The 12,651-nt window shown below is 38.8% G+C and overlaps 1 protein-coding gene across 2 annotated transcripts in view; it reads left to right on the top strand.

The window, feature by feature from the left end:
* The window catches only part of cdc42bpb (CDC42 binding protein kinase beta (DMPK-like)), a 58,439-nt gene that overhangs the window by 21,681 nt on the left and 24,107 nt on the right, over positions 1–12,651 (top strand). For both annotated transcript variants that reach the window (XM_083561918.1, XM_083561917.1), the window contains exons 3-11: positions 4,016–4,099; positions 4,568–4,663; positions 4,823–4,971; positions 6,984–7,077; positions 9,650–9,850; positions 11,008–11,256; positions 11,563–11,806; positions 12,074–12,193; positions 12,431–12,564. In XM_083561918.1, the coding sequence (XP_083418044.1) occupies positions 4,016–4,099; positions 4,568–4,663; positions 4,823–4,971; positions 6,984–7,077; positions 9,650–9,850; positions 11,008–11,256; positions 11,563–11,806; positions 12,074–12,193; positions 12,431–12,564 (1,371 nt within the window). The remainder of the gene's footprint in view (positions 1–4,015; positions 4,100–4,567; positions 4,664–4,822; positions 4,972–6,983; positions 7,078–9,649; positions 9,851–11,007; positions 11,257–11,562; positions 11,807–12,073; positions 12,194–12,430; positions 12,565–12,651) is intronic.

Below are 12,651 nucleotides of genomic sequence, written 5' to 3'. Positions count from 1 at the left end.
TTCTGCAGAGCTGCCGAATGTTACGATTGCTTTTGAAGTGAAAAAATGCCAGAGCCCACAGAAGCTGCAGCGTTCGATCCTTCGGGCGCTGACTGTGCATGAAGCCTCTGCCTTGTGCAAAAGTACGGCAAGTGACTTGTCCAATCATGCAGCTGCGCAACTCGACTGTGGCCACACGCTCCTTCCTTTTACACAGCGCCCCGCCTTTCCAATTAGGTCAGGCTGACTGGCTGTGTCTAAAAAAGGAGAGATAGAAAGAGGACAAGAGACACTTGGGGAGGAAGAATCGAAATGGCTCCTGAGCACATTGGGTTTGGTTTGTTTTTGTAATGAGGTCAGTTATCTGGTGTGGGTTCGGAGGATGTATGATGCAGAGTAAGTGCTTGATTGACACTTCCCTTGCCCCCCACCCCAAAAAAGTGTACCTTTCGCATACTTTACCTGTGTTTCAAGCTGTTTGGTCTGTCTGTTAGTCAATCTGTCTTTCTTTGGGTTATCAGTGGATCCCTGGGTGTTTTTTTTTTGTTTGTTTTTTTTAGTTCAGGTCACCGTTTTTAATCTGCCCTTTACAGGCGCTTGTACAAGTAAACACGTCATGTAATGTCTAAGCAGAGGGAATGGACTATACCTTTATACCCTGTATAACTATATGAGCGACTGTCTGGCCTTCAGAATATTCCCTTACCACTCTTCTAGACAATCTAAGAACTTTCTTGATGATTTGCACTTTTTCTAAAGGTGAAAAGCTAAACTCTGTAGACAAAGATATTGGGACACCAGACCTTTCCAGCCACAGGCGGTTCTCCAAACTGTAACCACAAAGTTGAAGACTCACAACTGTATAGGCTGTCTTTGGATGCTGTAGCATAAAATCTTCCCTTTATTTCCCTTCATTACCCAAACCTGTTCCAGCCTGACAATCCCATTGTGTTTAAAGCCAGCTTTTTAAAGATATGCTTTGGAGAGGAAGATCTTGAGTAGCCTGCTGTGGAGCTCTAACCTCAGTCCCATTGAACACCTTTGGAATGAATTTTGATGCTGACTGCATCCCAGGCCTCCTCACCTCACCTACATTAGTACCTGACTTTATTTATACCCTTGTTGCTAATTGAACACAATTTATACCATCACACTCTAGTGGAACAACATCTCAGAAGAGTGGAGGTTATTATAATGGCGAAAGTAGGAATAATTGTGAAACCTGGGACAACTGTGTGAAAATGTCATCATAACAGGAATAGCGAGAAGTAATGAATTTGTCCCATGTAACTGTTTTATATTATATGTGTAACGGGGTGTAACGTTACACGTATTTACACCAAACCTTTTTCGGTACAGGGCTTTCGGTTCAGTGCACGTTTACCAAATTCCAAGTTCCCACAGGAACGTGTTAAGTGGCGGACCGCAGGTTTATTTAGTCTTGTGTTCTTATTTAGAACACAACAATGCCATGGGTTACGATTTCTAGTCGATTGAAATACGATTTGTAGTGTGTTGGTTTGCGCATGCGTGGAATCACGCCACTTCTGGTTTTACACCAGTCACCGATATGGAATTATTTACCGTTTGCTTTAAGAAATTCTCTTAAAAGGGGAAAATCCTGACAATTCCACATATCGAGGGAGTGAATGAAGCCATTTGTTAAAGTGCACTGAAATAAGTTGAACATGTATTTAGAAAATGTCAAACACGCACTTATACGCAGCTGTATTACCGAAATGGGGTCTAACAAATGTAAATTATTTAATACAAATTTTCGATTTATTCAATTTTATTTAATCAATATAATATTTGCTAATTTAATTGATTACTTAATGGAATCAATATGATAAAAAGTGTATTGCTTTAATTACATTCGATTTTATTTTTTGTATAAAATTAGATTGTATATTATGTAACCGCGCAGGAATTTTATTCAAAATTGTTTTAAAAATGTAAACTGTTGTTCACAAATATTATTAATCGTAAACTGCGGTAATAAAAAAAAAAAAAAAAAAAAAAACCACAAGCAATTTTATTTATCGTATATATCTTACCTCAGACCATACCGAAATTGAACCGAACCGTGAACACCCCTAGTGTGTACTAAATATTACATTCATAATTACTAGACAAAAGCTAAATATATAAAAGAATGAATGGCTGAGTGAGACATGGCTGCACACAAAATTTCCCAGCGAAACATTGCACATAGAGCATGCTCATCAAGAACGGAAAAATTATAGAAGTAATAATAATAAAAAATGTATTTTTAATTATTTGACTATTTTCATTGTTTGTTTTGACTCTAAAAAAAAAAACTTCTCTAATAAAGCATTTACAGGTTATTAAACCCTTTTTTTTTTTGGTTAAATCGAAAGACTTTTGCAGTCGGCATTACACCTCATTCGTTTTAGAGCAGTGTATGCCTCGAATAGTGCAAATAAAAAGTGTATGAAATAATAAAAAAATAAAAATATATATACCACTATGCAGTAAATATGGAGCTCCTCGTGTGTTGGTGCTTTATTCTCACAGAACTGGAGTGCTCTCACCGACACTTCTGCGTGTGCCCAAGAGCGTCCTCACCCCACCTGTAGCGGTTTAGGGTTATTTGTATTGTAGGAAGATTCTAAAGTTCCTCCTATTGATATTCGGACAGTAGAGTTTGCAGTGTGCTTTTGTTTTTGATTGGCTTCATTCATCGTAGGATGCATCAGAGCATTTTGTATGAGTGAGGAATAAATGAGTGATTTTAGATTATACAATTATCAGTAGTAACGTACCATTAGTCCAAATGCATAAGTTTTATTATAGAGAGAGGTCTTGTATTACAGATGCCACCCAGAAAGCCTTTGGGTCAAGTATTACAAGTGCTTAAAAAAAAAACCTAGTGCAGAAAACAGGGAATAAAAAACTGCCACATTTGCATTGAGCAAAAAGAACTAATAATTCATATAAAACTTTTGTGGTTTAAGTGTCAGGAGTGCAGCATGTCCTTTCATGGTAGCTCAGTGGTCAAGGCATTGGACTTTGGCTCAAAAGGTCACAAGTTCTTATCCCATCACCACTGAGCAACCACTGCAACTTCCCTGCTGATTTGTAAGTCGCTCTGGTTAAAGGCATCTGCCAAATGCCGTAAATGTAAAAATGAAAAGGAAACCAGCGTAGGTATCAAAGTGAATAAAAGTTTCATTATTAGTTTTGTTTTTGTTTCCCTCAAAAAATTGTGCCTTTTTTTTTTTTTCTTCACAAATGTGATCAAAAAAGCTGCAAGAATCGTGATCTCAAAGAAAATATCATAAATGGTTGAGCCCAAATGCAGCTAGTTTTTCTCATCAGAAATCAAAATGCAACATTTATTATACTATAAGCTCGTATACAACTAAGTGAAGCGCCTGAGTTGGAGACAAAAAAAACCCGTTCCCTGTCAATGGTTATTCATATCCCTAGCAACGTGAAGCTGTTTGTTTTTGCTTCAGAAGTATCGTTATCACCACGCCGTCAGTCATAACACACACACACACACACACACACACACACACAGACAGACAGAGAGTTAATCCCTCTCCCTGACATGCCCTCATCCATGCAGGGTGTGTCTGTCCGTTCCAAGCCAACAACGTCAGTGACAGCCCTTTTCTCCTCCCTGTCTCTTCCTTTCTTTCACCGATATGCTGTTCTGGAGAGGAAGTCTTTATTCACCTTCACACGCAGCCATTGTCTCGTTGTCACCATGTTTCACCTTGTCACCGTGTTTAACAGGTGATTATGTTGTTGACCACTTCCCATGTTGCTTGCTCGTTCACTCCTTTGTACCAGACGCATCACAAAACAGGAAAAAAAAATTATTAAAGTGCCTCTTTACCCAAGTGGTGTTAACCCAAGTAGGGCAAATGTAAATAAGTGATGAGAAAACATGCCGAATTATTCTTAGTCCCTTAATTGGGCTGCCTTCTAATTTACTTTTTTAAAGCATGTGCTAACCTTCCACAACCTTTTTTTTTTTTTTTCTTTTTTCTTTCTACTTCTTCAGGTTGCCGTGGTGAAGATGAAAAACACAGAGCGCATTTACGCCATGAAAATTCTAAACAAATGGGAGATGCTGAAAAGGGCTGAGGTAATGTATAAGCCCCCCCCCCCCCTCCTTTTTTTTTTTTACACCTTTTGTAGACTTTTGATTTTATTTTTATTATAATGTAGTTCCTAATCACACTGACTTCTATGGCACCTTTTGGAAACACAATGAAGCAAACAAAATGTGTTTATTTACCTTAAGCCCTCCTAATGCTACCAAGGACCTGAGATCAAATCTGTTCATTGTGGTCTATAGCTCTTTTTTTTTTTCTGCTTTTCTGCTTCATCTTGACCTAGTTTCAGCACAATGAGCTTTGACAGTAGCCCTGGGCTTTGCACATCAGGAGAGCTTTTGTCAGTGTGGCTAGTCAGGAAACCCACCCAGGTTCTAGTAACACTAACATGCATGCAAAGGTTTACTAGTAAAGCAGAAAGTAAAATAGCTCTGTATTTGTCTACAGTACTGTTATTTATTTAATATTTATTTTTTTATGTATATATATATATAAAGACTGCCTGTTTCCGAGAGGAGAGAGATGTTTTGGTGAACGGAGACTGCCAGTGGATCACGACCCTGCATTATGCCTTTCAGGATGATAATTTCCTGGTGAGTGTCTCAATCTGTCCATAATCACAATTAATCCGTGGCCTGAACTGATGAACGACACTCGCGCGCTGTCGCAGCGGTGTTATTGTTATTTTCAACACTGCCGAAGCTCCTTTCAAGCTCCATCTCATAAATGAATTGCATTGTCCTGTTCTTTAGTACCTGGTGATGGACTACTATGTGGGCGGGGATCTGCTAACACTACTCAGCAAGTTTGAGGACAGACTGCCCGAGGACATGTCCAAATTCTATCTGGCGGAGATGGTTCTTGCTATTCACTCAATCCACCAGCAGAATTATGTGCACAGGTAAATGGGTGTGTGTGAGAGAGAAAACGAGCAATACATCATACTGTAAAGATGCAGATCAGTTGCTTGTAGAACCGGTTCGCATGCACTATAGTGCTTAGCAGTGGTGGACAAAATAGACCAACCATGTAGTTGAGTTAAAGTTGAGATACACTCGGTAAAATGTAACTCAAGTAAAAGTGTCCCTTTAAACTTTTACTTGAGTAAAAGTACAATAGTATTTGCCTTTAAATGTACTTAAGTATCCAAAGTACTACAATTTATTATGGTTATAATGTTTTATTGTCATTTTTGTCACGAGACTTTTTATTAATCAACTCAGTTTATGTGAAGACACTGTTGCTCTCAGCACACCAGTCTATTAATAGAAATCTTGGCGAGTTCAAGTCAGGAGATTCTTTCATTAATTCTTCCTCTCAAAATGTTCGGCTTGCTGTTGAACTGACGCTGAACTGTATGATGGTGATAAGTACATACCACCAAGCGGCAATCAAAACAAGTTTAAAACGGCGCACACGCTCGACCCTGATTGGTGGCTTGCTGTCAAGTTTTTATCCACTCATGAATTAAGAGGAACGACTGATTTTGCCAAATGGAGTTGAGCAAAAGTACGATATTTGAACTTGAACTCTAGTGAAGTTATAAATACTTCAGTAAAGTACAGATACGCGAAATAGCTACTTAAATACAGTAACACGTTACATTTACTTCCTTACTGTTCACCACTATAATGCTTAGCAAGTTAACGGTTTGCTCCGTTTGAACAAATGTGTGTGTAGATACAGGAATCCGTGCGCTCGCACATGTAGGCACTGCATGTCCAACTCCACAGAGTAATGAAAAAGCCACAGATGGCACTGGTCCGGGGCAGCGCAGAGGGCTTTTCCTGTCTTACCCGTTGTGCATAACGTGTACAGGACAGCTATCCTGTCCAGCAGAGACCCTTTTCCTTCCTACCCCACGAGGGCTCGGCAGCTATGTGCTGCTTCCTGAAGCACTAACAGCGTTCGCACCATTTCTAGCGCCAGTGACAACAAAAAGGATGAACTTCACCTGGTATCATGTTTCAGGAAAGAGTAGTCAGAGCCCAACTAGTCATAAAGGTCTTACTATATTTGTTTCATTATGAGCGACGTCATGGTGACATTTACACAAATGTTCCTAGTCAAAAACATGGTTACAGTTATTTACTAACTGGTTTATAGAGACTATCCCTGAATAACCCTGATTATCTGTTCATCATGGCACCCATTAGTGGATGGGATACATTAGGCAGCAAGTAAACAGTTTGTCCTCAAAGTTGACGTGTTAGAAGCAGGAAAAATGGGCAAGTGAGTTTGACGATGGCCAAATCTTTAAAACTGCAGCTCTTGTGGGATGTTCCTGGTCTGCAGTGGTTAGTAGTATTTAAAAAAAAAAAAAAATAAAAAAAAAAACAGGTCCAAGGAAGGAACAGTGGTGAACTGATGCATGTGGGGAGTAAAGACTGGTCCATGTGGTCTGATCCAACAAACGAGCTCCTGTAGCTGATGAAGGCAATGCTGTTAAAGATTGACAGGTCAGGACTGTTTTGGCAGCAAAATGGGGATCAACACAATATTAGGCAGGTGGTCATAATGTTATGCCTGATTGGTGTATATTCTTAGTTTGAACATTAAAATTTTTGTTTATTTGTTTTATTGTGAATAGAATATGGACTTCTGAAATGTACAAAGCATTGCATTTTGTTTTAACTTACATTTTACACAGCGTCCCAACTTTTTTGGGGTCGTATCTTCCATGGTTATTTGTACTAGCCAAAAAGAAACAATTTGACTAATAAACAATGTGGACCTAATATGAATGTTTATACCAGGCATTTACTTTGCTTTGACATCATGGTCCTGTATCACCTGTAAGAAACGACAGAGTGAAGATCGGCTTAGTCCCGAGAACTGTGTTCTTCACACCCTCTTTAAAAGGCTTGAACAGGTATTGTTTTGTGCTATAACATCTGTCGTCTTCTTTCTCAGGGATATTAAGCCTGACAACGTGCTGCTTGATATGAACGGCCACATCCGCCTGGCCGATTTTGGTTCCTGTCTACGGATGATGCCTGATGGAACGGTGAGTGAGCCACAGCCACAGCATCCAGTATGAGGTCCTGTGAAGAGAATTATTTCACTGTCCTGCCCCTTCTGATTTTGTTAAAGCAAAACCTGGTTGCAGTTTGTAAAAGCATTGTTTCCAGACCTAATAGCAGACCCCAGCATCTTTTTTAAGTCAATGACTAGAGCTGTGGTGGCTCAATGCTTAAACATTTACTGCTCAAAAGGTTGAGGGTTCAAGCGTAGTATATAAGTATATAAGAAGCAAAGAGTTTTACTCTGCTGTATTGTTTGTGACAAAGAAGGCTTTTTCTTCTTATCAAACTGCAGAGAAGTTTTGTCGAAAAAAATGTCCCCTGTTCTGCACCCAATCCAATCAGAGCATCTTATCAAATGTGCAAAATGCAGTTACAGAGCACAATCCCGATTAGATGCTAAGTAGATGAGATTTCAGCGCTGCTCTACTTGTGCTTTTTCTTTTTGTCCCTGGTTGAGTTGTTGATACCAGCTGTGATTGAATCAATTTCAGGGTTTCTTCATGTGCTTTATCAGCCCAGATGAATAGATTAGTGAAATTGAGGCCCAGCTGAACAATTAGCTTTCATCACTGCAGGCCATGTGATTATCTCTTTCACTGATTGATTGTGTAGCTGTAAACAGTACTGATTGGGTCTATATCAACTCATCAAGCTAACTTTTCACTATTTTATAAAGTGCAATGTTGTTGCTTAATTTATTTCAGTTGAAACTATAAATAGGTATTTTGACACTTAAAAAAATATATATATATTCTTCCAGTGCATCCACTTAAACTGCACACACAGTGTTAGTGAATTATTACACAATACATTTTTTTTCCCTCCAGACATGACGAGCTAAATTATTACCAAAGAGTTTTATTTTTGGTTCATTTGACCAGAGTATATCGAACGAAAAGTGTTCAGACTTTTTCTAAATAAACAAATGTAAAGGATTCGGTGCAGTTTATTGTTGTTTTTGTGCAGTTGTTCTTGCTGCTTTCAGATTATTCTGCTGCTCCATTCAAATGACTGTTGGCTGTACTTTATAAAATGTTTTTTAAATTTATTTATATTTTTCCCCCCTTATCATTAGTCTGTGTGCGAATCTTGATTGTGAAATTTGCATGGGTCACCTGCCCAAAGAAGATTAGTTGTGACTTAATGAAGTTTCCATCTGTGTATCATCAAATTTATTTGGTCTTTGGTATGGCGCTGTATCTTTTTGAACATTTTTCCTTGGTAATAATTTTCTAGAGAACTTTCCGAAGCTCTTTCATCTTAACCGGGATTGCTTCGTGTTTATCACGAAATTTTGACTGATGGCAGCAGTTTTTATGACACCGGGTGCAATCGGTATGCATAGCCCTTAAATACAGTAGTTTATGTAAGTAAGGGATGATCCGGTACTTGTGAATTTCCCTCTGGAAAGATGAAAGTGATTTATCCATCTTTTCATCCATCCAATGGTGGGTGTGCATTACATGGGTTTATTGCCTGACGTGAAGGCAAAGAACCACCCAGCATGAAGCACATTTAAATTTAAATGCACATCCACAAATGGTCACTTTCAAATATTGGCAAGGTCAAGTTTTTTTTACATGGTCATTGTTTTTTTTAAATAGTTATTATAAATAGAAATCAGACACTGATGCAGTGCGATAAGATTATTTCTTTTAATTCTTTTAAATATTCCTTCTGTAATTTTTTGAAAAACCTTATATGCAATCTATATTAATCAATTCAACCCAAAAATCTTCAGCTGTACTTATAAAGTGACTTTTTTTTTTTTTTTTTTTTTTAATGCACACGTCAAAAGACATTGTGTTAATGACTTGACTTGACTTATGTGGAAAAATAAAAAGTTACAAAATGTAAAACCAAAAGTGTCCACATATCTATAATATTTGTGTGTGGCTTCTTGAAAGATTTCCATGTGACATTGGTTTTGGTCACAGGAGGCTCATGCTGTATTGCTGCATAGGTTTATTATAACCATGAGCTCTCATGGTGGTAGTTGTGGTGAAAATTGTATGTTCCTGAGATTCTTGCTTTTTGGCAATAAAATGCTGGCTGTTCACCGAGAGGAAATATTTTCCTTGGTTTCATATACATCCCTCTTGACTGTTAAGTGACTAGCAATCTGATAATCCTTTATCTAGATAGTTGAATGATTATAATTTTTTGATGCTCAGTCACACTCAGTTACAGTTTGGCTCGAGTAAAACTTTGCATTTCATCCCGCACAAATTCCTTAGTTATTGGCTAAGCTAAATGTTACTCTGAAGCAATTCCCATTCCACTTTTCATCTCCTTAATATTATTCATTTGAGCTCTTTGGGATTCTCAGTTATTCATCAGTTGGAAAAATAACCCTACAGGCAGAGCAGTTTAATGGCCTATCCTTCTTCTGTCTTATCTCTTCCCATGGCTTTCAATTTGATTTCTCCCTGAATAAAATGTTTGCTATTTTTCTGTCTCCGGAATATTGTTTTTTTTATATTGTATTACTCCTCAAATTCTCAAATGGTTCCATACTGAAATGGTCTCTCTGGTGCATGTGTGTGTGTGTAGGTGCAGTCATCGGTAGCAGTGGGAACCCCAGACTACATCTCCCCGGAGATTTTGCAGGCCATGGAGGACGGCATGGGGAAGTACGGGCCCGAGTGTGACTGGTGGTCTCTGGGCGTGTGCATGTATGAGATGCTGTACGGGGAGACGCCTTTCTACGCCGAGTCTCTGGTTGAGACTTACGGCAAGATCATGAACCATGAAGTGAGTGCTGTAGTAGCGAGGTAGCAGCTTGACTAATAAGAAAATGTAATAAAATAAAAATTTAATTGTAAATAAGAAAAATGCAATAAGAAAATGAAAACCTGTGAAGGTTTTATTTTATTTAATTTCTTTATTTATTTTTATTATTTTTTTTTTTTTTACTTTAACCTGCTGATAAATGTTCTTGTTATTGTGAATAATGCATTGTTATCTCAGAGCTTACATATTCCCTACTCAGTAATTGTGTTTGTAGTTTAAATGTACAAACACGAGCCGCGAGAAGTACTTTTGTGCCGTTACCACACCCTCCTTTTCTTCCTACAAACAGTAACCCTGACTAGCAGTTAGAACAGAACAGACAAACAGGATTCGGGTGAAATTTGCATGGGCACAATGTCCACAGAGTCTGGAATGCTGCGCCACTTTACTACCTGTGGGCCACACACACCAACTGCTGGCTCTTTATTTCTTTACTGTGAAGTCTAGAAGGCAGTGTAAACTGCATATTAAATCTGCTTAAATGTCCAGGGTGGCTTCAGACTGCAGATAAGGCTGTTAATAAAATATATTGTCAAAGCATGAAATCTTATTTACAAACACTTTCCCTAAATAGACATCTGCTTCTTTTATATCTGGGTCGTCATCACTGGTACAACTATTTCCTGAAGTAATCCGTCTCTGGATATGGGGCTTGGATGTTTACTTCTTTAGAGTGTAGCTAAAATAAGACACTTTTTTTCTTGGTTACAGTGATGGAAATCGCAACACACTCTTATTAGGAAGATTACAATTATTATAATAGCATATTTAATTGGGCTATTAAAATAAATGGGTTTAAACCAAATGCATTGTCCATACGCACAAATGTTGTTTTGCACAAATTAATTTATTTTTGTATTTTTATTTTGTAAACTAGTAAATATTAGGCTTATTGTTTATGCAAAAAAAATACTTTGGGAAAGGGGGCTTTGTGTTTGCTATTTATATTGTATGCCTGTTTAGTTATTTATTTAACAGCTGAGGTGATTGATGGCTGAAAAAGTATAAATTATAAAATGTTTTTTTTTCTTTTTTAGTTTATTCATATTTTTTTAATACATACACATGAATTACACAAGCTCCCATGCCTATAGCCCTCCATTCTGTCTGTTCTCCAGGAACGCTTCCAGTTCCCTTCTCACATCACGGATGTGTCGGAGGATGCCAAGGACCTGATGCAGCGGTTGATCTGCAGCAGGGAACACAGGCTGGGCCAGAACGGCATCGAGGAATTTAAGAAACACCCCTTTTTCTCTGCCATCGACTGGGAGAACATTCGCAGCACTGAAGCGCCCTACATTCCTGACGTCAGCTCTCCCTCCGACACGTCCAACTTTGATGTTGATGATGATGTATTAAAAAACCCAGTTAGTATTTCTTCCTTTTTTTGTAACTGCATAATAATTCCTGCCCTTTGAGTCTCTTTTCTGTTAAAAGATTTTCAAGAGAGGGTCATTTTAAACACTAAAACATTTATTAAAATGGTAAATAGCCTATATGCACATTGAGTGTATAAACATTTTGGTTTCTACTTCAAGCCTAATCACTGATATAATTTAGTTGCATGATTTAAGTTCCCCCCCCCCCACCCCCACCAGAAAAAAACAACCTTCTGATGGATTGAACGTGTAATTGGCCAGTATTCAATATCCTGGGTGCTACTTTCTGTGCAGGACATCGCCCCTCCCATCTCCCACACCGGTTTCACTGGTCAGCACCTGCCCTTTGTGGGTTTCACGTACACTACAGAGAGCTGTTTCTCAGACCGGGGTCGGCTCAGGCTGGCTGCCCTGGCAGACGGAGGCTCAGGAGAGGATCTGCAGTCCAATAAAGATGGAGGTCTGCAGCTGGAGGCGTTCGAGCGGAGAATCCGGACACTAGAGCAGGAAAAACAGGAGCTCAGCCGCAAGCTTCAGGGTACGCAATCACACACAGCGTGAACCGTGGCTTTAAAAAAGGTCCACTTTCACACCTATTATGCGGTGTGTTGAGTCTGAAGTAGAGTTATTTTGAGTGGGGAGTTTGTGGGCAGGATTTCATGCTCATAAAACAGAAATACATATAATGAACCTGAACAACTGCTGAATTCTTTTTTTTTTTTTTATGAATTTTTTTTATTTATTTTTTTTGTTCTTAGTTGTTCACATTGAATAGTGTCCTCTCTTGTTATATTCATGTTTCCAGAATCTACACAGGCTGTGCAGTCCCTTCACGGCTCTGGGCGTGGCACAAGCACGCTGGGCCGAGATAAAGAGATTAAAAAGCTTAACGAGGAGATCGAGCGCCTCAAGAAGAAACTAGCAGGTGAGATAAAAAAAAACAACTAATGAACCAACCACAGGAAGCAGGGACATATACTGTTACAGATAATGACTAAACAGTTCAAAGATATATAAGGGAAATGCCGATTTTAGAAGGTTTATGAAATCCTAGTTCCTGTCAGAATAATAAATTGTGACCAAGTTAATGAATCATAGCTGAGGCCCATAAGTGGTCACATGTCTCACATGATTCACTCTGCTCGGGGTTTGTGTCTTTTAGACTCTGATAGGCTGGAGCAAAAGCTGGAGGAAGCGGTGACTTTGCGGCAGGACTACGAGAGCTCGTCCACCAAGCTCAAGGCTTTGGACAAGCAAGTCAGAAGTCTTCGTCAGGAGAAAGAAGACATCAATAAGGTATCGGTGCTCAAGCCGCCAGTCCATAACCACATTCGGGTTTAGAAAGTCTCTTTTAAATGTAAGGACAGGCATTAAATAGTGTAT

The sequence above is a fragment of the Silurus aristotelis genome (assembly GCF_946808225.1).
Source record: "Silurus aristotelis genome assembly, chromosome: 15".
Taxonomy (NCBI): domain Eukaryota; kingdom Metazoa; phylum Chordata; class Actinopteri; order Siluriformes; family Siluridae; genus Silurus; species Silurus aristotelis.
This window is presented reverse-complemented; position numbering and strand designations above follow the sequence as displayed.